Below are 25676 nucleotides of genomic sequence, written 5' to 3'. Positions count from 1 at the left end.
AAGATCATTTTAAGCCCTTACAATTTTACTCAGTTTTATTGCTGTTTAGCTCATATCCCTTCCTAGGCTGGTCAGTGTAAAATTCCAGAGTGTGGGCAAGGACTCTCTAAGCAGAAACATTATGATACATCTAGTTTTGTGGGGTGACAGTGTGGTTAGATTATCAGGGTACAGATGTACACTTTCATCTGGCTTCTGTCATTGTACTAACACACTGACACATACCCTATCTCCCTGAAAATAAGACTGTGTCTTATATTCATTTATGCTCCTAAAGGGGCACTAGGTCTTATTTTCAGCAGATGTCTTATTTTGTGAAGGACACCTCGTTTTTGTGATTTCTGGGGGTCTCAGCAATGTTCATGGGAAACCCTTTTAATGCATTTACAACATCTTGCAGTATCTAATTGATCTACTAATGCTAATGTATGGCGTGTGGGGAGCTGTAGTAATGGCTGCCACAAGGTATTATTTTCAGGGAAGGCCTTATATTTATAAGCTTGAAAAAAAAATTGCGGTAGGTTTTTTTTGGGGGGGGGTGTCCTATTTTCAGGGAAACAGGGTAGAAAGAGATGAGACAGATCAGAAATGATGAGATGCATGAGATACCTTATACACAGAACCATGACAGACAGAGGCTGACAGACTTTCATACTGTCAGCAGAGTTCTATATCTGTTCTCACAGAACAGGTTGGGGGAGGGGGGCTGCAGTTTTAGGGTACACTGTCGTATCTGTCATCCCTGAGTCCAGTGTCCCCATTACACACACTGTGTGGTACTCCCCTGAATAGATTATCATAGCGTAAGCCCACTAAATTGTACTCCACTAACAATACAGTACCTTATAACCGCCTTCCCCATAAATACCCCTGATTCTTCATTAACATACAGACCCTATATACATTCCCCATCCCCAGTTTAGTTATATTCAGTACCCAATATCAACCCACCCCTTACAATAAATATCTTGCCCCATATGCAGATCCATATCTCCATTTTAACTGTATACAGGTGCCCATATGCAACCCATCCACCATCAGTTTAGTTATATAGAGATTGTTCAATAACAACCCCCCATTTTTTTCATATTCAGATCTGCCTCTCTGGTTTTATTATATACCGTACAGCCCCCCTAAGATGATTATTTAGAAGGTGGCCAATTTAAAATAAGTTTATAAGTGGCCAAGCTTAAAAAAGTTACTTGACTCCTCCCATGCCACTTTACTTCTTCTCCGAGCTCTTCTGCCAGTCCATTGCACTGTGCAGGGACGTGGGCAGCAAGACGTCAACATACAACATTTGTGTCCTCCAGAACATCACAGACAAACAGATGCTGCTCCGCACCGCTCTACCACTTGCATCTGTGCCTTAACCCTATCCCTGCCCAGCGTTTTTTGAAATCTTTTTCTGGAAATTACAGCATACAGTATTATCCCAAAACCCCAACAAACTATAACTCTTCTGAAAGCAGAAACTTCCCCCATTTTCAAAATTACATTAAGGAGTTTATAGACATAGACACTTTCATGCAATTTTGATTCAAGGTGAAACATTTCATACAAAATTCATAAAAATTTACTTAAAACCACTAAAATTGAAATAACCACCCCAATTACAAAGAAAAGGCAACCCTAAAACCTATTTCTGCTTTGAAACTTCTCGATTGCATTTGTCTTGATTAATAGTTGGCAGCCTATCATACATTTGTAAATAAAACTCACATCAAATAGGGATGCAAAAATAAAAAGTCAAATTGAGTAGATTTATATATACCACAATACACAACATCAACATACACTCCCAAAAATGCTAAAACAGAAGCCGTGCAATATTTGGTTGCAATAAACAAATGTGTTTAAAAATATATATAACACACAAAGTAAAAAGGTCATATCACCTACCATGCATACAAAACATATTTTAATTAATACACAATTTAAAATTTCCACAAAAATATGTATACATCCAGACTTCTTATGTAAAAAAAAACTGTACTTCCCTTAAAAAAAAAATAAGATGGGAGGTGTTTATACATAACTGACATGTATACAACAGACTTGTGTATAGACTCAACTATGAGAGACAAAACGAGAAAAAAAAATCCAGAAAATCACATTGTCTGATTTTTAAAGAAATTATTTGCAAATTATGGTGAAAAAAGTATTTTTTCAATAACAAAACTGCAATGCTTTGTTGGCAATGACAGAGGTGAAATATTTTCTGTAAGTCTTTACAAAATTGTCACATGCTGTTGCTGGTATGTTGGCCCATTCCACAATGCAGATCTCCTCTAGAAAAGCAATGTTTTGGGGTAACATGGACTTTCAACTTCCTTCAAAGGTTTTCTATGGGGTTGAGATCTGGAGACTGGCTAGGCCACTCCAGGAACCTTGATATGCTTCTTCTTGGGATTTATAGTCATGCTGAAAGACCCATGTACATTTCAACTTCAATGCCCTTGCTGATGGACGGAGGTTTGCAGTTAAAATTTCACAATTCATGGCCCCATTCATTCTTTCATGTACATGGATGAGTTGTCCTGGTCCCTTCCCAGAGAGTCAGCATTCACTCTCCTCCAAACACGACAAATTGACTTTCTACCAAACTTAGTTTGGTTTCATCTGACCATATGACATTCTCCCATTACGCTTCTAGACCATCTAAATGTTCTTTAGCAAATGTCAGATGGGCCCAAATATGTAGTGGCTTAAGCGTAGAGAGGTCATTAACTAGGACCCCACTGTGTGATCTTGCATGAAGCCTCTAATGGAGGGAGATCATCAGTGGTCATGTATGTCTTCCATTTTCTAATTATTGCTCCTAGAGTTTCTTCACACCCAGCTGCTTAAGGTGTCCTTCAATAGCTCTTTGGTCTTCAGCATAGAGGAGTTTGGAATATGACTGAGGTTGTGGACAGGTGCAATTACTACAGGTAATGGTGGACATGTATTAATCCTATTGCTTTCTTTTTTTTGTGCAACTTTTTGCAGTTTGAGACTTTTTAGGTGCAGAATCATGCAGCGTACCAAAGTTATCTGCCTCTAGGATTTAATGCAGTGTGCCATATTTATCATTGTAGCCCAGATGTTTTTTCAACTTGAGATATTTGGGCTCATTTGGTCCCATTCATACACTTAAGTCCCAAAACATAGCTTGCTAGACCCAGACTTACATTTGGGTGCTTCTATTTGGGACTAAAAACTTGCACACCACAAAAAGTTGCAAAAGTGAGACTAAACAGGCAACTCATCACATGTATCACAAAAGGGGAAAAAACCTAAGATATATTGCAATGATTAAGTAGGCAAACTTCAGAATCATTAAGAAATTGGCAGCTGAAAAACTATGATACAGTAATGTGTGTGTTTTTTGTGTAACATGCAACTTTTTGGACAAGTTCTGTGTTTTGGTGTTAATATGTAGGAACATAGGTGAAGAGGATTGTTTGTTTCATGGAGCAAGTGTTTTCTCTGATTGTTCTGGATAGTAGAGAGTTAATAAAATGGGCATTAGTTCATGTAAGTTCAGTTAATGAATGGGGGTTCAAGTTCTTCATGAATCTAATGCTCCCTGCACTGCTCTGACAGAGTGCAGCAACTTTTTTTGGTGAACCCTTAAAATAGAGCAAAAGACACAATTCTGTTGGAAACTGCATGATAAATGCATTCCCTTACTCTGCACTGGAATGCCCCTTTCAGTGCAGAAATTTGTGGTGCATCAGGTATAGTGCAGTTGCAACACAAATGAGTCACGGACACTTTATAAATACAAGTGTAAGCAGTTTTAACTAAAAAAAAAATGTGTAAAGTCAGACAGAAAACTGACATGGGGGATGTAGTAAATCTGGGGCATTAACTTTATCTGTGAGTTATAAGAAGTTCCTCTGTGCACCCGCCTCAAGCTTCACCATGCAGTCTGCCGACTAAGAAGCTGGGGGAGGCACCTTTCAGAGGACTATAACTTAGGATCCCTGACACGTAGAATCTCAGGGTTTTTTTCCTCTTCTCTTTTATTTGAGTTTTGGATTGTGGGGGAGATTTATTATCATTTCTATGGCAGTTTTTTGGCATAGAAGCACTGAAATAATCAAAATTTCTTGCACGATGCAAGAAATTGTTATTCATTCTGTGATTACGCCACCTCCAAGCCACGTGGGTGCCAGCACAGCACGGCCAGAAGATACATCAGGATGGTGGGAAGGGGGCGGTAATTCAGTGCTGATGTATGACATGCCTTCTGCTGTTTCAATTAACTTTTAAAATGACTGTCAGGAGTGAATTATCCCTGGCACCTAGGAACACAATTATAGATTTATATGAAAAAGCTCAAGAGAACTGTAAAAAATACAGAGAACGGTGATATTATCTGGCAGAAACTTATAGTTGTAGGTATGTGGTGCTCACCTGTTAAATACTTGTACAGTGCATATAGCTCCCTTAAAGAGTAATCCACAGTGTATTCCTGTAGTGGTGATTGGCACAAGCAGCTCTCACAAGCAGGGCCCATACCAAATAACCACTAGTAGGAGTGTCAGTATTCATTATGATGACTAGTTACACTCCTAAATAAGAAAAAGTGTTTTTATTGAGCAAAAAAGAGGATTATTAACAGACATTATGAGGTATTTCGGTTGCTCGGACCCTTTCTAAAACAATGGACAATTAAAAAGAAAGAAAACCATGTACACAGCAATAAGGATAGAAAATAGCAGTGTGCAAATACAATTAAATTACATAGGTTATTACAATATATATAGTTATATAAAAACATAGGTAAATAGATAGAAGTAAAAAACATTGGGGCAGATTTACTTACCCGACGAGGATTAGGGTCCGGCGCGATACATTAAGATCGTACGCCCGAGTTCCTGCGTTTGTCGCTTCTGCGGCGAGGTCCCCCGGAGTTCACCTGCTTCTTTCTGGTGCATGTGAGTGCATGATCTTGCGACACATTTCCTTTTTTAAATTTTGTGGTTAGTCCGAATCTGTCGGGTTGTCCGATGGCCACCCCCCACCCCCCCCCCCCCCGATTTCTGTCGCATGCAAGCTGCTGCCAATGCGCCACAATCCAATCGTGTGCGCCAAAATCCCGGGGCAATTCAGCCCAAAATGGAAATAATCGCGAAACCCGACAAAAGTGCGGCATTCCGACCATTAGTAAATAAATAATCTATATAATTTTAGCGCCTATAGGGAATTATAAGGTAGCATTGAGGTAGTAACTGGAATGTTATTTGTGTTGTTTATTTTGTGAAACACTGTTCATGCCTTGCCTGGAGTAATGATGCACAAAACAATTTCCCAACGGTATTAATCAAGTCTTATTCTATTGTATTATATATACACTTCTTCAAAGTAGTTTGTAAATAATTAGATAGATAAATCAATAAATGGATAAAAACATAAAAGAATCTGATATAGCAACCGATTAGAATAAATAAATGTTAAATAAAATTATTGTTAAAATCGTAAACTTATAAATAGATAAATAAAATTATAAACATAACCTGGGTACATATGCATGATAATAAAACACTAACACTTGGAATTTAAAACAGACTTTCTAGGCTTTCATTAAGACCTGATGGAACTAAACAATGTAATTTACAAAATCCAGAACATTTCAAACTGTTATAAGGTTTTATATCGCTGTGGCATGGACAGACAAAGGTATTCTATGATGGTGATGGAAAAATCCCTATAACTGCAATCGTGGTGTGTGGCCGCATACCTGGAAACACTATGAAGAGGGAAGCCTTTCTCAATATTACTCCTGTGCTTATTTAAAGGAAACCTACCACCACGGATGTACCTATTAAGGTAGATCGGGTGGTAGGTGCCTCTATTGTCCGCAGAGTAGCCGGAGCTGAGGCTACACTGCCCAGTAGTCTCTTTGATCCTCCTGCCCGCATATCTTCTAGCAGCTGTGCGCCCTCGTCCGTGAAGCTGGTGTTCTGCGCATGCGCAGAACACAGGCCCGTGGCTGTACGGAAACTGCCCCGAAGCCGGAGCTACCGCACATGCCAAAGATAAGCAGGTAGGAGGATCAAAGAGGCTACTGGGGCGTGGAGTAGCCGCGCCGTGTAGCCTCAGCTCCGGCTACTCCATTGCCCCAGTAGCTCCTTTAGAAAATTAGCATATCAGGGCAACAAAAGTTATAAAAAGTACAATGTGTCACAGTCTATGGGGATTAGTCCCTTAGGACTAAGAGAGTGGACTCCCTGGACCACCGCGGGAGATAACCACCTTAGCCACACCCGGGAGCGGAGTCTAAGTGAACTCCTGGTCTTCACCAGAGCCCGCCGCAAAGCGGGATGGACTTGCTGCGGCGGGGAGTCACCAGGTCGCTCCACGGGTGCGACTAGGCCCACGGTGGCAGCCAAGGTAGGGACAAGGGGACCACGGATGGAAGGCAGGCAGGACCACGGGAAGGCAGGCAGGCAGGACCACGGGAAGGCAGGCAGGCAGGCAGGACCACGGGAAGGCAGGCAGGCAGGCAGGACCACGGGAAGGCAGGCAGGCAGGACCACGGGAAGGCAGGCAGGCAGGACCACGGGAAGGCAGGCAGGACCACGGGAAGGCAGGCAGGACCACGGGAAGGCAGGCAGGCAGGACCACGGGAAGGCAGGCAGGCAGGACCACGGGAAGGCAGGCAGGCAGGACCACGGGAAGGCAGGCAGGCAGGACCACGGGAAGGCAAACACGGAACAAGGAAACACAGGAAACCAGGAATACAGGAATCGCAGAATACACAGAGGCGTCTGGAAACGCTCGGGAAACACGGGAACTCAGAGGCGTCTGGAAACGCTCGGGAAACACGGGAACTCAGAGGCGTCTGGAAACGCTCAAAAAGGCTTTCTCCTCAGTAGAATGAGCTGAAGATCCGGCAGGGGATGCTGGGAGTCGCCAGGCTTTATAGCCGAGCCTGGAATGCCAGAACCAGTAAGGAGGACGCTGGCCCTTTAAGGCTGGGAGAAGTCCGCGCGCGCTCCCTCTAGTGGCAGGAGCACGCGACTGCATGGAAGCAGCATGCGGCCTACACGCTGGGAGCAAGAGTGCAGGCCGGAGCCTGGAGAGGTAAGTGAGAGCTGGGGGAGCGGGGACCGCGGCAGCAGGCACGGGTACACCCTCAATCCGTACCGAGGATCGCGGGTGTAACCGTGACAGTACCCCCCCCTTAGGGCCCCTCTTCTCTTCTTCTTCAGCCCACTGTTCTTTCTTCGCCTCCTCCAATTCTTCTTGGTGATGAGACACCTTAGGAGGAGAGAAGACTCCGGGAAGACTTGGGAAGCAGGCTGGGTCGGCTCTAGGCACACCGGAGCAGCCTCAGGGGAGGTCAGAGCAGCCGTGGCAAGCTGCGGAGTCTCTGGGGCAGCCGTGGCAAGCTGCTGAGACTGGGGCGCCACTGGAGCAGCCGTGGCAAGCTGCGGAGTCTGGGGCGCCACTGGAGCAGCCGTGGCAAGCTGCGGAGACTGGGACGCCACTGGAGCAGCCGTGGCAAGCTGCGGAGACTGGGGCGCCACTGGAGCAGCCGTGGCAAGCTACAGAGTCTCTGGAGCAGCCGTGGCAAGCTGCGGAGGCTGGAGAGTCTCTGGAGCAGCATTGGCAAGCTGCGGAGGCTGAAGAGTCTCTGGAGCAGCATTGGCAAGCTGCGGAGGCTGGAGAGTCTCTGGAGCAGCTGCGGGGAGCTGCGGAGGCTGGAGAGTCTCTGGAGCAGCTGCGGGGAGCTGCGGAGACTGGAGAGTCTCTGGAGCAGCTGCGGGGAGCTGCGGAGACTGGAGAGTCTCTGGAGCAGCTGCGGGGAGCTGCGGAGCCACTGGAGCAGCTGCGGGGAGCTGCGGAGCCACTGGAGCAGCTGCGGGGAGCTGCGGAGCCACTGGAGCAGCTGCGGGGAGCTGCGGAGCCACTGGAGCAGCTGCGGGGAGCTGCGGAGCCACTGGAGCAGCTGCGGGGAGCTGCGGAGCCACTGGAGCAGCTGCGGGGAGCTGCGGAGCCACTGGAGCAGCTGCGGGGAGCTGCGGAGCCACTGGAGCAGCTGCGGGGAGCTGCGGAGCCACTGGAGCAGCTGCGGGGAGCTGCGGAGCCACTGGAGCAGCTGCGGGGAGCTGCGGAGCCACTGGAGCAGCTGCGGGGAGCTGCGGAGCCACGGGAGCAGCTCTGGGAAGCTGCGGAGCCACGGGAGCAGCTCTGGGAAGCTGCGGAGCCACGGAAGCAGCTCTGGGAAGCTGCGGAGTCACGGGAGCAGCTCTGGGAAGCTGCGGAGTCACGGGAGCAGCTCTGGGAAGCTGCGGAGCCACTGAGGACACCGGAACCATGCAGGACAGATTAGGTGGTTCAAACCTGGACTGGATTTTTGCCAGGAACTTGGTATGGGTAACCATGTCCGGGTCACCACTATCCCATAGAGGAGTAGCCCAGTCCAGCGCCTCACCAGTGAGCAAAGAAAAAACACATGCCAACTTAGTGCGTTCGGGGGTGGACTGGGAGGACGTCAGCTTGATGTACAACGAGCACTGGACGACAAAACTCCTGCAAAAATTGGGGTTGCCATCAAATTTGTTTGGCATCAAAAAATCTGATCCAGAGTTTGCTACTGAAAAACATGGCTGGGGGACAGAAACAACAGGAGGAGTCACAGGAGCCTGCTGCTGGGAGGCAATAATCCGCAGGGTGGCAGCAAGTTTATCCAAGAGTTCTTTTTGCGCAGAAATCTCTTGGGCCTGCTGGGCAATAGTGCTGGGAAGGTCACCCAGAAGTGGGTATGGATCTTTGACACAGTCCATGGCTTTGGCAGAGATCATGACCTTGGCGGAGTCCATGGCCGGATCTTACTGTCACAGTCTATGGGGATTAGTCCCTTAGGACTAAGAGAGTGGACTCCCTGGACCACCGCGGGAGATAACCACCTTAGCCACACCTGGGAGCGGAGTCTAAGTGAACTCCTGGTCTTCACCAGAGCCCGCCGCAAAGCGGGATGGACTTGCTGCGGCGGGGAGTCACCAGGTCGCTCCACGGGTGCGACTAGGCCCACGGTGGCAGCCAAGGTAGGGACAAGGGGACCACGGATGGAAGGCAGGCAGGACCACGGGAAGGCAGGCAGGCAGGACCACGGGAAGGCAGGCAGGCAGGCAGGACCACGGGAAGGCAGGCAGGCAGGACCACGGGAAGGCAGGCAGGCAGGACCACGGGAAGGCAGGCAGGCAGGACCACGGGAAGGCAGGCAGGACCACGGGAAGGCAGGCAGGCAGGACCACGGGAAGGCAGGCAGGCAGGATCACGGGAAGGCAGGCAGGCAGGACCACGGGAAGGCAGGCAGGCAGGACCACGGGAAGGCAAACACGGAACAAGGAAACACAGGAAACCAGGAATACAGGAATCGCAGAATACACAGAGGCGTCTGGAAACGCTCGGGAAACACGGGAACTCAGAGGCGTCTGGAAACGCTCGGGAAACACGGGAACTCAGAGGCGTCTGAAAACGCTCAAAAAGGCTTTCTCCTCAGTAGAATGAGCTGAAGATCCGGCAGGGGATGCTGGGAGTCGCCAGGCTTTATAGCCGAGCCTGGAATGCCAGAACCAGTAAGGAGGACGCTGGCCCTTTAAGGCTGGGAGAAGTCCGCGCGCGCTCCCTCTAGTGGCAGGAGCACGCGACTGCATGGAAGCAGCATGCGGCCTACACGCTGGGAGCAAGAGTGCAGGCCGGAGCCTGGAGAGGTAAGTGAGAGCTGGGGGAGCGGGGACCGCGGCAGCAGGCACGGGTACACCCTCAATCCGTACCGAGGATCGCGGGTGTAACCGTGACACAATGTACAATAGAGGCACCCACCGCCCAATCTACCTTAATAGGTACATCCGTGGTGATAGGTCCTTTAACATCTCTCTAAGGGGGCAGGTGGTGTGGCCCATGTGAGGGAATAGAATCCATTTTCTATTGTGTTCTCACACCATTTATCTTTACAAAAACCCTATGCATAGTACCATCCCCCGCGCACACACATCATTTTACACTGATATATCCTGTTCAAGGCAACTGGAATGCGAGCATGCTCAGTAATGTTTCTTTGTCCCAAGAACCTGTAAAAACTTTCTCTGCTACCTAAATAAATTGGAATGCTCAAACATGTGAAGGTCTGAGTGGTTCACCAAGCAGCTCGTACTATACAATGATATGGACACACATCACATCAAAGATAAGAGATATTTTTCTAACACCCACATATTGTAGCTTGCATGTGCATTCAATTAAGTAGATAATATAATTAGAGCTACAGTTCATAAAGGTGTTTATGTCAAAAACCTCTCGAGTGACATTAGAACAGAAGGAGGTTTTTCTATGTGAAATTGACTCGCAGCATTTACAGCGACTGTGACCACACTTAAAACTACCAGTTGGAGTCTTAGTTTTAAGGTAACTAAGTGCCAGTATGTTCTTCAACATTTTGCATCTCCTAAAACCATGTTTTGGTTTAGCTGGGAGTATATCCTTTAGATCATGGATCATGGAGAAGAACACCCCAATGTTTGTGCAGTATTTTTCTGGTATTGTCTCTTGAAAAGGTGGAAATAAAGCTAAAATTGTGTTCCATAATTGGTCTATATTGATTTATTTACTTTATGTATCTCAGTTGTGTGTTTCGTAGGCAGTTTGAGACAAGTGGCCTGATCAAGTTGTCCTGCCCTCATATAGGCATCCCTCACAAGAGACTTGTGATAGCCTTTAGTATTAGACCTGTTTGTCAGGATCTTACTCTGTTGAATAATCGGAGATGTCCGTGCAGTTCTGTCTAACCCTCTTGTATTGTCCAAAAGGTGTATTTAAAAGACATTTCTTAAAAATGGTCACTTGTGAAGTTCAGGTAGCTATTACTGTTTACCTTTTTCAAATACATTCTCGTTTTGATGGTACCTTCCTTGGTGTGAAAGACTTCCACATCCAAGAACTCCATATTATTAGTAGTGATGTTACTAGTAAACTCAAAGCCCCATGTATTGTTATTCAGGTCTTTGCCAAAATTGGTCTCCTCTCCCCGGGTACCATCCCAAATAATGAAGATATCATCTATGTGGCATTTATAGAGGATACACTTCTTGAATAGGTTATGTGTATAAACACATTGCTCTTCAAAAGATCCCACATATATATTTGGAAAACTCTGGGCAAATTTACTCCCCATTGCCGTACCCCTTTGCTGTAAATAGATAAAATTCAGAAAAGAAAAATAATTATAAGTATAAACTTAATAGTGTTTTTTGAATTCCAAGTGTTAATCTTTTATTATCATGCATATGTACCCAGGTTATGTTAGTAATTACGGTATATTTATCTATTTATAAAATGATGATACAATATTTTTATGTAACCACATTTATTCCATTACGTTGCTATATCAGATTCTTTTATGTTTATATCCATTTATTGATTCAACTAATTTATTTATAAAACTACTTATGGAGAAGTATAGAAGTATATATTATATATTAGAATACATGTCATGGTTCGTAGAGACAAACCGTCAGAGAGTATCTGTGGGAAGAGTCTGTGGACTCCCTGGACCACCGCGTGGAAAGATGGTATTAGCCGCAAACAGGGACCGGAGTCTAAGTGGCCCCTGGTCTTCACAAGAGCCCGTCGCAAAGCGGGATGGTCTTGCTGCGGCAGGGAGCCACCAGTTCATTCCACGGGAGCGACTAGGCCCGCGGTGGAAGCCAAGGTAGAAGCAGAAAACAGGAACCACAGGATGGCACAGGAACCACAGGGATGGATCACCAGAGTAGGAACCGCTGGAAGGATCACAGAAACAGACCTCAGCTGGATGGCAGGACCTCAGGGATACCGGAACTCGGAGGAACACTGGAGCATGGAAGGCTTTCCCTTCAGGGAAATGACTTGAAGATCCGGCAGTGAGTGAAGGGAAGGTGCCGGATTATAAGGATGAGCCGGATTAGCCAGCACCAATTAGCTCTTTAAATCTGGACAAGTCGGCTTGCGGCCGAGCGCGGAACACAACGTGCAGCCTGGACAGGGACAAGTCGCATTAGGAGCCAGGAGAGGCGAGTACAGGCCGGGGGAGCAGAGGCACCGCGGCACACAGGAGGACACGGGTGTAACCATGACAATAAAACTTTATTAATCCTTAGAAATAACATTATAGTTTCTACCTTAATTTTTGGGGGATGGGGAATTGAGGGTGTGACTCAGTCCTTTGCTTTAGCCACCGTATGGTTAAATAGTTCAATTGCCTTCAGGATGAAGGAGTTGTGGAACCTTGTGGCACAGAAACACACCTGGCGGTAGAAATTACATATGTCGCTCCATTGCTGCAGTCATGTAGTGGGTGGGTGTCGTTTTTCGGAATGGTGTCAATTTTCCTTAGGCATCTGGTTTGCCAGACTTCCTCTAGCAGACTCCCCAATAGTGCTCTGGGCTCTCAGTATGACCTTGTTGAGCCGGTTCTTTTCTCTACTGATTAAGCCTCCTCTCCAACAGACAACTGAGTAGAACAATATGCTCGCCCTCATCGTTTTGTAAAATATTAGAGTGGAGATTTGGAATGACATCCGCTTCCTCGAAAAGTACAACCTGGTCATCACCTTGCCACATACTCAGTCGATAATAGTCCTCCATTCAAGCCTGTCGTGAATGTGCACTCCCAGGTACTTGTAGGTGTTGACCTGATCTATTTCTCGCCCGTTGATCCTAATTGGTACTCCACTTTAGGTCGATGACCATCTCCCTTGTTGCTTTCACTCCACTTAACTAAGTCCCTAATGGTATTTCTGTACTCTGCATAGTTGCCCTCGTTTTTTTTTGTTTGTTTTTTAAAAATAATTTTTCTTTAAATGAAAAATATAAACAATATTTAACATAGTATTTCGATATCAGACTTTTTACATATCACTAAGTGGATAGCTTATCAAAGTATATTAAATTTTACATATTTATCCTTTTATCTCTCGTATCAGGCTGTAGCATCCCCTCATCAAAGCTTTATCCATATCTTAACCGATTTGAGCATTGTTTATATAATACCCCTCTATATTACTACTCAAAAACAAAAAAAAGAAAAAAAAAACACCAAACCCCGTTCCTTGCTCCTTCCTTCCCTTCTGTCACTCAAATCTAGACCTCTCCTATCTACCCAATGACCTTACCCTGCCTTCACCACCTTGCCCTCCACTTTTCCAAAATATCTCCTTCTCAGGAAAATATCTATCATTCCATATCCTCCATATTTGATCAAATCTTTACATCCTCCTCCTACCTCTTTGATACATAGTGAACCTTTCCGTTTGCAACATTTTATTTGTCACACTAATCCACATTTCTTTTGTGGGCAGGTCTACCATACTCCAGTTTTTAACTATACAGTATCTTGCTGTCAATAGAAGTTTCTTTATTGCTATGTTATTATTGGCCGGTGCATTAATCTTCTCTAACAACCCCAGAATGCATGTTTCAAAATTGAAGATACCTTCTATGTTATATAACTCTATTATTTCCTGTACCACCTTCCCCAAAATCCTCTTATTTTCTCACATAGCCAAAATACGTGTATATCATCCGCCATGTTCATCTCACATCTATTACATCTATAGTTTTTTGATCTATAAAATTGAGATAATCTCTTGGGGGTATAATACAATCTATAGGAAATAAAAAAATGGCATCTTTTTATGACTTGGGGTTAGAATAGCTTTTGAGTATTCTCTCTGGAGCATCACCCAATTATCTCTATCCATCTCCGGTAATTCTCTAACCCATTTTTTGTGCAACATGTCCACACTTATCTCTCTATTGATATTGTTCAAAATTTTATAGATCTTAGCAATTTTGATTTTAGAGAATATTGTGCCATATATTAATTTTTTTTAATATTGGAGTCTCTATGATATTACATTTATTACTTTTCTCTTTCAATATCTTTTGTAATTGGAGATAGTTATACCACATATTCTCTTCCAAACTGAATTCCTCTCTCAGTCTGGAGAAGGTTTTTAGCCTTCCATCTTCTAGAATTTGTTTAATATATCTTATATCATGGACAATCCACTTTCTCTGATTCACTTCTACAGGGATCTTTAAAATTCTATTTCCCCATAATGGCATAAACTCTAAGTTATCCTTTACCTGACACAACTTTCTTATTTCCGACCATACCATATACATCATTTTGACTGTCTCATTTGGATAATATAACCTATCATTACTCTCCACCCCCATTACTAGAATTTCTAGTATATTATAATCTACATTATTAACTCCCAATAATGTCCTCAACGTTTGACTATGTGGATTCTTATCCCAATTAAATAGATATTGAGTCTGTGCCGCCAAATAATATAGTTTCATATCTGGAACTGCCATACCTCCATCTTGGAGGGGCAGTTTAAGTACCTCTAACTTTAACCTAGGCCGTTTCCCGCTCCACACAAGGTCCTGAAATAAACCCTTGATTATTTAAAAAAATTTCATATTTCGTACATACAACACTGCAGGTAGAATTACCATTTTTAATAGCACTATTCTCCCCATCATATTAAGTGAGATTGCTTTCCAGGTTTTTATTTTGTCCCTAAGTTTCTGTATCAGAGGAATAACATTACATTTATATAATCAGATACCTTTGTAGAAAAGCATTTCCCCAGGTACTTAATTGTTTACCCCCCTCCATCACTATCACATCGCTTGGTTTACATCCTGTATCATCTAGCGGAATATAGACTGATTTTTTCCAATTTATACTTAGTCTGGACATTTGCCGAAATAAATGGAAGACCTCAAAAGTTCTGCTTTCAGATCGATGATTACCCAAAAATAACAGTAAGCCATCAGCATATAATGAGATTTTTTCTTCATTATTCCCTTGAATAAATCCCTCTATGCTTGTATCTTGCTGAATTCTAGATGCTAAAGGTTCATGTGGAATTGCAAAGAGCAATGGTGAAAGGGGGCACCCTTGTCGTGTTCACCGAAACAAAGATATCGCTCTTGAGGTTCTTCCATTTATCAGCACCCTAGCAATAGGGTCCCTATATAATAATTTTATCCAGGCCAAGTAATTAGGCCCAAACTCCATAGCTTCTAAAGTTTGCCATAAAAATTGCCATTCAAGTGTATCAAACGCTTTTATGGTGTCCACAAAATAGATTGTTACCTTCCAAACCCGGCTAACAGCATGCCCGAAGTGTTCAGAACCAAATACAGACCTTTGGCATGGTCTATGGCAATGCGATCACTCGCAAAACTACTGGCAATCAATCAAAGAACATATCTATACTCACTGGAAAGTTAACTTACCCATGGACCCACTGCTTTTTCTCTTGCATATTGAAGAGGGAGGGGAGGATCAAGAAGAGGATTGCAACATCCGCTTAGACATACATGCCCTACTGTTAGTAGCAAAACGGTGCATAATGAACCATTGGATTCAATCGTCCATACCCACTGTTACAGAAGTAGTATCACAAATGAGAAATTTGGTTAGGTTAGACCGACTGGAAGCCCTACAACATAAAGAAAAGCAGGCCAAAGGTTTCTTCAGAAAATGGAAAACGTTTATAACCACACATATGTCAAGGGCAGAAATTATAGAATTAGTCACACCATTCCGTCTAACTGAATGGTACAACACACAATTTCTCAAAGGCACACTGGGAGCTCTACAAATATAATATTCAGAGTGATCATAGTACAGAGGAACAGTGCTCTTCCCCCACCCCCCTCCACGATAGACCAAGCAGTGGGTCCTAACAATATAGTGATAAGCACAAATAAAACAACACCCCCCCCCCCCCATGGATATCCGCTGTCTTTACTTACAAGTCATTTCATGTACTATTCTGTATGATTTCTCCACCTGTAACACCGGTGAATGTTTCATGATCAACGATATTAGTGCGTCAACTCTGCCTCCAGCAAAATACCTAATGTTTACGTTTTTCTTTTTCTGTTATATATTGAAAATCAAATAAAATGTTTAAAAAAAAAAAAAAAAAAAGAATAGATTGTTGCCCTCGTTGATGCAACCGACAACAACCAAGTCGTTCCAAAATTTTTGCACGTGGCAGGAGATAGGGTTATATCTGAAGTCCAAAGTGTACAGGGTGAAGAGAAATGGGGACAGTACAGTATGGCCACTTGTGGTGCTCTGCTGTTTCTGATGACTGTATTGGAGTGGAGGTTTCCTATTTGGACATACTTCAGTCAGTTCCTCAGGTAGTCATGGGTCCAGTTGGTTAGGGTGGTGTCCATTTGTAGTGCCCTAATTTTTTTCTCTCAGGCCACCTGGTTCTATTTTATTGAAGGCACTGGAAAAACCCCCCCTTTTAGGGGCTTAATCAGGACTCTTTCCAGGCCTATAAATGCATTCTGTGGATGTAGAGCCCTTTTTGAATATTGCCAACACATTTGCCTTGTGCTATCACTTGGCACTGTACTAGTCATTTAGGGAAATATCTGGAGATTTTAAACAAAGGCAAAGCTACAACAGAAAGGAGTTCTTTTGAGGTGTAATCCATCTGATTGAGGAGCCTTGTACACATGTATTGTATTGAGCTTAGATTGGATCATATCTACATGTAGCCAGTCTAGTATACTGCAGGAAGCCTCAACTCCACTAGAACAACCGACATCAGATCTTCTATCTTCAGAGCTAAAAACCATTTTATAACTTTCACCTTCTCATGATTGCCAGTTACCAATCCCCTATTATTTATATTATTATATAGCAATGCCATCTGACTTTCTTTTAAATACTTAAACTATGTTTTACTCATTGTTTAAATTTATAAATACACTTAAAAAAACTATTTTTTTACCTCTTATTGCATACCACTTTAAAATGGACCTGTGGTTCAGTGTCTCAAATTGTTGTAACAAGAACTGCTCGAGTGAGAGAGGCAGATCAGACTCACCTCTGAAGCCTTTGTCCCGGATGTACTCATGCAGGTGCCAAGAATTCCAAAACCAAGGTAAGTATAATTTTTTTATTAATGTGATTACAGACACAGCTCATATAGGGCAATGGGCATGGTAGTCGCCATATAGGGCGTCGCCATGGTAGCTTCGGGTCTCACGAAGACCCGAAGCTACTTCGGGTTAACCCATTCATTACAATGTGCTATCAGCACATTGTAATGTATGAGGAGTAAAATCTCCATATACTGCCATACTGTAGTATGGCAGTATATGGTAGGATCGATCAGACAACCTAGGGTTAAAGTACCCTAGGGAGTCTCAAAAATATTAAAAATAAAAAAAAAGTTAAAAAAAAAAATATAATAAAAAAACCTAAAAATTCAAATCACCCCCCTTTCCCTAGAACTGATATAAATATAAATAAACAGTAAAAATCATAAACACATTAGGTATCGCCGCGTCCGAAAATGCCTGATCTATCAAAATATAATAACGTTTTTTCACTGTGTTTAACCCCCGTAACGGAAAATCACGTCCAAAGTCAAAACTGGCACTTTTTTGCCATTTAAAAAAAAATTAAAATTCTATAAAAAGTGATCAAAAGGTTTTACAGTCCAAAAAATAATATCATTGAAAACATCATCAAAAGCCGCAAAAGATGACACCACCCTCAACTCCATACAACGAAGTATGGAAAAGTTATAAGCACAAGAAGACGGCAAAATAAAAAAAAATTTTGTTCATGAGGTTTTCATTTTTGTAAATGTATGAAAACATTATAAAACCTATACAAATTTGGTATCCCTGTAATCGTACTGACCTAAAGAATAAATTAGATGTGTCATTTGTGGCGTGAAGTGAAAGCCGTAATATCCAAGCCCACAAGAATACGACACAAATGCGTTTTTTCACCATTTTCGCTCCATTTGGAATTTTTTTTCCCGCTTCCCAGTACATGGCATGGAATATTCAATGCGATCACTATGAAGTGCAATTTGTTACGCAAAAAACGAGCTGTCACATAGCTTTTTACATGTAAAAATAAAAAGTTATAGATTTTTGAAGGTAGGGAGTGAAAAATGGAAATGAAAAAACAGGAAAGGGCCCGGTCCTTAACCGGTTAATGACTCAAATTGACATGACAGGTTACCTTTCAGGGGTTTGGGAGGTATTCTACCAAACTTGTTGGAGGTCGTGGCAAGAATTAAAAAAAAATATGTATCTGGTTCCTGATTCAAGCATTGTGGATCCCATAGGTTTGTCAAGACTAACTCAGTCCTGATCATGGGACTACTCCAGCCAACCTGTGATTACTACATTCAGCAGCCAAAGCAGACGGAGTATGATTGGTTTTTTATCTTACTCCTGCCTCGGTACCCTTTTAGATTAGCTCTTCAGGGTGTTCTTCTACCCTCAGGATTGTGTTTTTTTTTCTATAGTTATATTATCTCTCCTTCTGTATTTTGCCGCTTGAATACTTAACCCTTTAAGGACCTCGCCCCTTTTTGTTTTTTCATGTCCATTTTTCACTCCTCACAATCAAAAATCTTTTTTATTTTTACACGTACAGAGCTGTGTGATGGCTTGTTTTCTGCGTAACAAATTGCACTTCATAGAGATGGTATTTATTATTCTATGCCGTGTACTGGGAAGCGGGAAAGAAAATTTTTAAAAATGCAGTGAAAAAACACATTTGCGCCATTTTGTGTGCTTGGATTTTACGGCTTTCACTGTGCACCCCAAATGACAGGTCTACTTTATTCTTTGGGTCGGTGCGATCAAGGGGATGACAAATTTGTATAGGTTTTATAATGTTTTCATACATTTACAAAAATTAAAAACTCATGTAGAATTTTTTTTAATTATGCAATCTTCTGGCGCTAATACATTTTTCATACTTTGGTGTAGGAGATGTGGGTGGTGTCATTTTTTGCGACTTCTGATGAAGTTTTCAATGCTATACATATTTAGGACTGTACCACCCTTTGATCACTTTTTATACTTTTTTTAATTTTTACTTTTAATATTTTTCAGACTCCTTAGGGTACTTTGTCCGATTGATCCTACCATATACTGCCATACTACTGTAATGTAAGGGGTAAAAACGAGACAGCCTCGGTTCGTGGTAACAGGAGAAGGGACCAGGCCCTCAAAGAGAGGAGGCCTGGAGCTAACACTGTTAAATAGCATGCTGACAGCAGTGGGCCCCCTGCGCACAAGTAAGATACAGGACAGGAGTAGCAGCTCCTATCCTGACTTGTGCACTGCATTGCAGAAAACATCTCCAGCGTCCCACTTTTGGAGGGGTCCCTGCTAGCTGATCTGGAGCACTGGGCCCCCTGCAGTATATATGGTAAATGAGTATAATGCTGTGTGTTTATGTGTGTGTAGCGTGTGTAGTGGGGGGGGGCAACAAGAGGTTAGTCATGGGCCCGGATTCAATGTTCGCCCCGAAGCCCACTGTTGTCTTGTTACGCCACTGTGTATGGGAGGGCCAAGTCTATACATTTGGATATTTACAATGCTTCCAGAGTCATAATTGGAGAACGGCTGCACATTCATGCTCAACTCTGGCTGTGGAAAAGTGATAATTCTAAGGATTTTTCATAAATACAAAAGATGGAAATACCCTTATAAACATGGGGACCATGACAGACATTAGGGCAAAAAAGTTTACTTACTCTCTTCACAGACACTCAAAGCTAATGATTGCTAAAATCTTTTACATTATGTCCCCAAGACATAATGTCTGTAGACATATGACATATGACATCAGGGTTGGACTGGCCCACCAGTGGTTCTACCGTTGGGCCCCGCTACCTGTGCCGACAGTGAGCCATGTCAGAGGCATCTGCGCCCATAGGAGGCCCCTGCCATTGATAGTAATAGTACTCAATGCGTACAATCAATGAGTACTATCCCTGTGCAGAAACAGACAATGCTTTTATTAAATTATATGAACACTACAGCAGACAATGATAATAACAGTTAAAAAGGTGAACAACCACCTACCCATGAGAAGTAGGGACTACACATACAATCGTTTTAGCACCACTGCACGTGTACTAAATTCTCCCACTAGAAGTAGGTCAAGAAAAAGTACCTGGCAGCTGGTGAGAATAATAATAAGATATAGATGTATGTATGGGTGTGAATGAGAAGTCCACCGAAACATACACTAAGTCCTCAAACAATAATGGGGACAAATCTCAAAAAAAAAAAAAGAGATGACATGATAAACGGTCAGGAATGAGCTAAACTAGTACACACTACCTGAATACATGTGCCACCGAGATACAGACCTACAAAGACAGACAGTAAGCCCCATGTGTATCGGCACAAAAAGTGGCTTCTTCAGGGGTGTCTTGGCAATAGAGTAGTGCTCTTATATACTACTGTGAGGAGAAACTCATGGTGCATGCATATGCCATGATGCTGCACTGCGCATGGCCCAAGTCCTGAAACAAAGAAGACTGAGGCTGGCACATGTGCACAACAGGACCATGAAAGTTGGACAAGGTGACAATACGCCGGAAGCACACACCCAGAAAATAGTACCCATACTGGAGTTCCTAGGCTACTATCAACACCTTTGTATTTGATGTGTTAGGTGTTAGTGAGTTGTTATAGTAATTTCATATTGTAGTGCCATATTGTTTGCTTCTGAAATAGACAATGCATCTACGTCATTAAGACGCAAATGCATTGGCAGAGTGAGTGCAACGTGGCTGTGAGATTTTCCGGCGCACGTCATACTCTGAACCCAGATGAGTGCCAACGTGACGACATCATCAGGCGGCCACGCATCCTGTTCCCTTCCATCCTGCTGTAGCCAGGAGAAGACGGGAGAGAGAACTTGGGAGCCAACTGAGGTGAGCAAATGTTATTATTGTTTTTAACAGGCACAATTTGGAAGGGGAAAAAGGTGGTCTTGATTATAAATATAAATATGTGTTGCTGTGAATCTTAATAAATTGAAGGGGCCTAAATGTAAAGTAACAATTTGGGGGGCTACTTGTAATGAACTACATTGGGGTGTAGGACTATGTATGTATTACATTTAGCCCACCAATGTTAATACCAGACACCAAAACAACTTTTCGTGGCCTTATTTATAATGTAGCAATTTGGGGGCCTATACATAATGAACTAACCTGGGGGACTATATTTGTAGTGTATGAATTTAGGGGTGGACTATATATAATGTAACAATTTGGGAGGCTATACGTAACGTAACAATTTTTGGGGGGTCTTATTTATACTGTAAAGGTTTGGGGGGCGGGGGTATATGTAATGTACTAATTTGAATGGGACAGTATGTAATATAGTCATTTAGAGGGGCCAATATGTAATATACTAATTTGAGGGAATATGTTATATACTAAGTTGAGGGGCTCAATACGTAATGTAATTATTTGGGGGCCTATATCTAATGTAATAATTTGGAGGGACCTATATGTAATGTACTAATTTTTAGATGGGGCTGTGTATACAGTACAGACCAAAAGTTTGGACACATCTTCTCATTCAAAGAGTTTTCTATATTTTCATGACTATAAAAATTGTACATTCACACTGAAGGCATAACAATTATGAATTTACACATGTGGAATTATATGCTTAAAAAAGTGTGAAACAACTGAAAATATGTCTCATATTCTAGGTCCTCCAGGTTTTGCTTTGATTACTGCTTTGCACACCCTTGGCATTATCTTAAACTTTAAGAGGTAGTCACATGAAATGGTCTTCCAGCAGTCTTGAAGGAGTTCCCAGAGATGCTTAGCACTTGTTGGACCTTTTGCCTTCACTCTGCGGTCCAGGTCACCCCAAATCATCTCTATTGGGTTCAGGTCTCACGGTTACTGTGGGGGTCAGGTCATCACTCTCCTTTTTGTTCAAATAGCCCTTACACAGCTTGGAGGTGTGTTTGGGATCATTGTCCTGTTGAAAAATAAATGATGGTCCAACTAAACGCAGTGGTTCAGTATACCTTCAATTTTGAATAAATCCCCAACAGTGTCACCAGCAAAGAACACCCAAACCATCTCACCTCCTCCTCCATGCTTCACGGTGGGAACCAGGCATGTAGAGTCCATTCGTTCACATTTTCTGCGTCGCACAAAGACGCGGTGGTTAGAACCTAAGATCTCAAATTTGGACTCCTCAGACCATAGCACAGATTTCCACTGGTCTAATGTCCATTCCTTGTGTTCTTTAGCCCAAACAAGTCTCTTCTGCTTCTTGTCTATCCTTAGCAGTGGTTTCCCATCAGCTACTTTACTATGAAGGCTGCTGCACAGTCTCCTATTAACAGTTGTTTTAGAAATGTGTCTGCTTGTAGAACTCTGTGGCATTGACCTGGTCTCTAAACTGAGCTACTGTTTACCTGCGATTTCTAAGGCTGTGTGCAACACAACTGATGGTTCCAACCCTTTTTATAAGGCAAGAAATCCCACTTATTACACCTGACGGGGTACACACCTGTGATGTGAAAACCTTTTCTGGTGACTACCTCTTGAAGCTCATCAAGAGAATGCAAAGATTGTGCAAAGCAGTATTCAAAGCAAAAGATGGCTACTTTGAAGAACCTAGAATATAAGACATATTCTCAGTTGTTTTACACTTTTTGTTAAGTATATAATTATTCATGTGTTAATTCATAGTTTTGATGCCTTCAGTGTGAATTTACAATTTTTATAGTCATGAAAATACAGAAAACTCTTTGAATGAGAAGGTGTGTCCAAACTTTTGGTCTATAGTATAAATACAATATTCATTTACATATATTATGTAATTATTGGAGATACTGTATATATTGTAATATAATGAGGGTCACTGTGTCATTTTTTTCATGTGTGAGGCATAGTTTGTTCAGTTGTATTGTGGGGATAATTTTATTTATGTTGCGGGGCATATCTGTTATGCAGTTGACACTATGCTGTAAGTGACTGAGTTATTTTTAGTTGCACAGTGTGGAGATGTGCTGTGTGGAGATGTACTGACTGGAGCTGAAGACATCTACAGTGATAAGTTAGGGCACTTCTGGACCTAAATTCGTCATGAACTTCTTGACCCAATAGAGAAGACTCAGCATCTGTGAGGTACCAGATTTCTGGTAGAATACATTACTCAGAAAGTTTATTCAATAGGTCTGTAATGTATTGCAAATAGCTGGTTGTGGTTGAGAACACCTTCCATATATATTCAGAAATAGGTTGGGTGAACGTGTGCAGTGGATTTATGTCATTTTACGACTCTTAAGGAATCTGGTCCTCAGGCCTGATGGAAACATCACAGCCATGGACCAGATCTCAATCAAGGGACAATGCAACAAATCTCTTTCCCCAAGTGCTACAATATTTACTTTCTCCTTACATTCATTCCTTATCACTTGTCTCATCATTACTTTGTCTATTTGTGTATAAAATTGTGTTGTATTCAAATGTTGTCTTTTAGCATGCCTGATGAAGAGACCTGAATATTCTCAATAGCTTGTAATTGTCATCACCGTTTTCAGTTTGGCCATAAAAGGTATCAAGAACTTATGACTCAACTGTTATCCGTCTTACAGTCAGTCCCCTACTTACACCCGACTTACAAACGAACCCTAGTAACAAACGGACCTCTGGATGTTGGTAAGTTACTGTACTTTAGGCTACAATTAACAGTTGTAACAGTTACCAAATGTGTCTGCAATGAAGCTTTATTGTTAATCCTGGTTCTTATGACAATCCAACATTTTTTTAAATCCAATTGTTACAGAAACCAAAAATAAGTTGGCTGGGGTTATAATTATAAAGTATACAAATTCAACTTAAGAACAAACCTACAGAACCTACAGATCTTGTACGTAACCCGAGGACTGCCTGTATTTATAAGCACTTGCTTTCTAGCTACCAGTTTTAGCTTATAGCCTATTTTAATTTATTTCTCCTTTGTACTTGTTTTCCAATTAATATTTTAGGTCCAAACTTCAATGTACATTACAACAAATTTAACATACAATGCTTGTCTAAGAACCAAATAAGACTCTATGTTAAGTGACCACTACATATAGCAAAAGCTATCAGCAAATGAATGAAAACCTGTACCATTGTTCTCCTAGCATTCATTCTGTTTCTGCTAAGACAATGCACATGAATGAAGGTAGCATTAATCAAATTCTGTATGGATTCACATGTGCCAGTCCTGTAACTATAAAGCTCAGTTTACATGGTAAGTGGGGGATTAATTAACAAGCTACTTCACTCAAATACAACACAAAAGCCTGTTCTGGAGTAAATCATCCATCGCAAGAAGAATTTAGAGAGTACTTACCAAGTGCATTGCTAGAGGTAACAACAGCAGGAATATCCATAAATACAAGTGGCAGATGTTATTAAATTGACTGTCATGAGGGTCATGGTACCAACCTCCTGTCAATGCTGCCCAGACCCCTTGCCTAAATATCTGCAAGACATGGGATGCCATGTCCCACTGCAGACAGTACAGAAGAAGCAGGTGGTGAATGACTCCAGAAGAATGAATAAGATGCTGCAAGGGAATCACAGTGCGCATTCCCACACTATCGTACTCAGAGCTTGTATTTCATGCAGCAGCTTCCAGAAGCTGCCAGAATGCAGACTAAGCATATTCCAGGAGGCACTGTCACTGCTACTCTGCAGTACTGAAGAGCTGCATTTTTCAGACTTGCCTCTAGATGGGGCTAAGCTTACCTCTAGAATTGCAATTAGAACAGTTACATGATGTAATTTGTATTTGCGGGTCTGCCATCCGCATCTGCCTGCACGGTGCAGCCAGGGGCTGATGCAAAAAAAAAAAAAATTTTTTATAAAAGTCCCAAAAGCCCCTAACACATATAAAACAATAAATAATTAAAAAAGTGGAGAAAAAAAGTTTTAAAAAACCACAACATGTTAGGTGTCACTGCGTCCCAAAATGTCCAATCTATAAAGATATAAAAACAGTTATTCCCCGTGGTGTACCCCATAACAGAAAAATGTGCTCAAATGTCCAAATCTACACTTTTGTCCTTTCGAAATACATAAAAATAATTTAATAAAAAGTGATCTAAAGGTCGCACAGTCCCGGAAGTGGTAGTAATGAAAACTTCAGTTTGTCCCGGAATAAAATGACACCTAATTTTTTTTGGTACATAAGTTTTTCATTTTTGGTGAAATCTATTAACAGCTAATAAAACCTATATAAATTTGGTATCCCTGTGATTGTACAAACCAAAGAATATATCAGATATGCTGTTTGGAATGTACAGTGAAAGATGTAAAAACAGAGCCCACAATAAAATGGTGCAAATGCGGTTTCTTGTTAATTTTACAGCATCTATTTCCCAGTACAAGGAATGGAACATAAAATACCAACACTAGGAAGTACAATTTGTTACGCAGAAAATGAGCCCTCAAACACCTCTGTACATGGAAAAATAGAAAAGGTATTGATTTTTTTAATGTAGGGAGCAATAAACAGAAACAAAATTGGAAAAAGCCTATCAGTGGCAAAGGGGTTAAAATACCCCGTTACACATGATAAAAAGTTTACAAATTCTCTGGGATAAAGATTTGTGGTACCTGAGGCCACGTTCACATGTGGCATTTTGGTTACGTTTGGAAACAAAATCCGAAGGCTCCACTCAAGATAACATATTTTGGTAACATTGGGGCACATTTATCAAGCTGTCTGAAAGTCAGAATATTTCTAGGTACCCATGGCAGCCAATCACAGCTCAGCTTTCACTTTACCAG

At 42.3% G+C, this 25676-nt stretch overlaps 1 protein-coding gene across 2 annotated transcripts in view; it reads right to left on the bottom strand.

The window, feature by feature from the left end:
- PCNX2 (pecanex 2) overlaps positions 1–24526 on the bottom strand; it is a 454272-nt gene extending 429746 nt beyond the window's left edge. For both annotated transcript variants that reach the window (XM_072141166.1, XM_072141167.1), the window contains exon 1: positions 24235–24526. In XM_072141166.1, coding sequence (XP_071997267.1) covers positions 24235–24474 — 240 coding nt within the window. In that variant the 5' untranslated portion in view covers positions 24475–24526. The remainder of the gene's footprint in view (positions 1–24234) is intronic.
- Positions 24527–25676: the final 1150 nt, after the last annotated feature.

Source organism: Engystomops pustulosus, chromosome 3 (genome assembly GCF_040894005.1).
Source record: "Engystomops pustulosus chromosome 3, aEngPut4.maternal, whole genome shotgun sequence".
In the NCBI taxonomy this organism is placed as follows: Eukaryota; Metazoa; Chordata; class Amphibia; order Anura; family Leptodactylidae; genus Engystomops; species Engystomops pustulosus.
Note: the sequence above shows the minus strand (reverse complement) of the source record. Positions and strands in the feature narration are given on the sequence as shown.